This window comes from Cyprinodon variegatus, unplaced genomic scaffold (assembly GCF_000732505.1).
Source record: "Cyprinodon variegatus isolate N-32 unplaced genomic scaffold, C_variegatus-1.0 Scaffold481, whole genome shotgun sequence".
NCBI classification, from domain to species: domain Eukaryota; kingdom Metazoa; phylum Chordata; class Actinopteri; order Cyprinodontiformes; family Cyprinodontidae; genus Cyprinodon; species Cyprinodon variegatus.
The window spans coordinates 13,948-16,783 of NW_015150934.1; the positions used below are offsets into that span (position 1 = coordinate 13,948).

A 2,836-nucleotide genomic window follows, 5' to 3' on the forward strand; every position below is an offset into this window, starting at 1 on the left:
GCACAGACCAAGTTTTAAAATTTGGCATAAATCAAAAATACCTGCGACTGTGACACACTGCTGCTGGAGGATAACCAGACCTTTGCTGTGTCTGAACGTCCGCTCTAACCCCTAAATCCCTCCATCACTATATAGAGCGGGGACTTTATAGTGAACTTTATAGTGAACTCAGTTAACTGACAGTTCGGACAGATGATCACTGCTTTTTGTTCCATTGGTTACGTAACTCCTCCTCCACTACGTGCTGCCTGCTCCATCTTTGTTATTAGTCACTGCTGTGGTGTAGCAACAGCCTATGGTGACAGTGAATCCCATAATGCTTTGTGAGGAGAGCTCTCTGTGCAAAGCATTCTGGGATATATCTGCCTCTTCGGGTGCCTTTTTTTTCTTCTCGTACACTTCGTAGACACTTTTTCTCTTACGACCCTCGGCCATTTTCAAAGAACCGCGGTGAGAAAAGTGAGCTTCAATGACTGTCTGAAACCGTAGCTCACCACAGAAATACGCCTGAAAGTGCGCATGAGCAGAAAAAGATAGCTAACGGGACGAGCACGTAGGACGACCTCAAACATATCACCAGAATGATTGACAATTAGTAGGACAAAGATTGTCCTCTATAGCTTTAAACTTTATATGACTGCATAAACATTTCAGTTTTACTCTGACCACCAGGGTGCGCTGTATAATGGCTGAACCACGGTGTTAAATGTCTGTTTTAGGCAGATGGGTAGAAGACCACGAAGTTGTCCACAATTTGATGTTCAACACCACAACAAACCTGAAGGTTCCCTACAAGCAGACCCTGAACAGATCCGAGTGGTGGGACAACGGCGTTCTGCCCTTATGGATCACAGCTCAGGACCAGGCGAGTCATCAGAACAGGGACCATAGAGACCTGCAGAGGCCCTGAAGGTCCAGGTGACCATAACTAAGGAGAAGATTGAAGCTCATCTGATCTTTTCTTCTTTCAGGGTTTGAAAACTGCTTCGTTTTTCTTTCCCGGAGGCGCCGCCACCTACAGGGGTCAGAAGGTGAACAGGGTTCGGCTTGAAGAAGCCGGCCACCCTGACGCCAACTACACAGAGTGGTGTCAGAACATCGACACGGTGATGAACTGGTTCTCTAAGGAGGACTTTGATCTGGTGACCCTGTACTACGGCGAGCCGGACAACGTGGGCCACGCCAAGGGGCCGGAAACCGAAGACAGGAAGAACATCATCCAGCAGATCGACCGCACCATCGGCTACCTGAGGGACGCCATTAAACGCCACAACCTGGAGGACAGCCTGGACGTGGTCATCACCTCAGACCACGGCATGACCACCGTGAAGAAGCGCCCTCTGGTGGACGAGATCATCCTCAACAAGTACCTGAATCTATTAGAGCTCGTCAGCTTCGAGATCCTCGATTACGGTGGGTTCGGCGTCCTGACGCCGCAGCCGGGGAAGGAGCAGGAGGTGTTTGATGCTCTGTCCAACGCGCCAAATCTGACGGTCTACAAGAAGCACGAGATCCCAGAGAGCTTCCATCTGGGAAGAAGTGAGCGTCTGCCTCCCATCGTGGTCGTAGCAGATCTGGGATTCAACTTGAACTCGGTGAGTCTGAAGAAAGTTTGTTTCCTGGAGGAACGGAGCTCCTAACATTCAGCGGCCGTTCCAGATACGTTTCTTAGCCCAGAAGTTTCGATGGAGCAGAAACAGAAAAGGTTTAGAACAACTTTTAAATTCTGGATCCTACAAAAGATATGATAGGGCTGCTCAGTGGGGCGGTGGGTAGCATTGGGGCCTTGCAGCAAAAAGGCAGCAGTGGCCCAGGGTCTTTCTGCATGGGGTTTGCATGTTCTCCCTGAGCATGTGTGCAGGGCTCAATGTTAACCATCGCCCCATCGCCCGGGGCAAGTCGTTTTTATTGTTGGGAGAGCACAAATTTCATTGCATTTGCAACCGAAATTACTTTAAAAAATCACAGACATTCGCCGAAAACGAGCCACAAGCGTTACCGGCGCCATTTTTGTTGTTTTGTACACATTCTCGCATGATTTGAAAAGGCTGTGTGATTTTCCGCTAGATGGCGTGATTCAGCTCTTCAGGAGAGAATTCTGCAGAGCAGCAGCTGGATGATGAATTTAATCTATACTATAATACACGCTAGATTAAAAATGATCAGTCAGGGATTAGGAAAATAATAATAATAACTGTATGCACACAGTGTAAATATTTCTATCATATGGCAGCCTTCTGTGCAGTGGTTATACATTAAAAAAATTTTTCTCTCAGACATTGTAGTGATGCATTCAAATGTTATAGAGCTAAACATGTTAAATTGGTGAGTTGTAATAGTGTAAGTTTTTAACCTGTCAAGTTTTTTTTCCGATTTTTAACATTACAATTTATATTTTTCCAAGCACACAACAGTTTAAAGCAAAGTTTAGTTTGAAAAGAATGAGCAGGAAGGATTGAAAAGCATGTTAACACGGTAATGTAGGCTGGAGTTCATTATCTGACGCATGCAGATACACACCAGGAACCTGGAAACTTAAAAAATACTGAATTACAAAAAACTGTCAAGTTTTTTTTTTCTAGATTTTTAACATTACAATTTATATTTTTCCAACCACACAACAGTTTAAAGCAAAGTTCAGTTTGAAAAGAATGAGCAGGAAGGATTGAAAAGCATGTTAACACGGTAATGTAGGCTGGAGTTCATTATCTGACGCATGCAGATACACACCAGGAACCTGGAAACCAAAACCATTTAATCATTCTCAAAACCGTTTAATCCGTTCCCAAAACCAAAACCATTTAATCATTCTCAAAACCGTTTAATCCGTTCCCAA

The 2,836-nt window shown here is 45.0% G+C and overlaps 1 protein-coding gene across 1 annotated transcript in view; it reads left to right on the plus strand.

The window, feature by feature from the left end:
* Positions 1–706: 706 nt before the first annotated feature.
* Positions 707–2,836, plus strand: part of LOC107094399 (ectonucleotide pyrophosphatase/phosphodiesterase family member 7-like) — a 4,470-nt gene continuing 2,340 nt past the window's right edge. Inside the window, exons 1-2 of the mRNA XM_015389971.1 lie at positions 707–865; positions 972–1,595. Coding sequence (XP_015245457.1) covers positions 707–865; positions 972–1,595 — 783 coding nt within the window. The remainder of the gene's footprint in view (positions 866–971; positions 1,596–2,836) is intronic.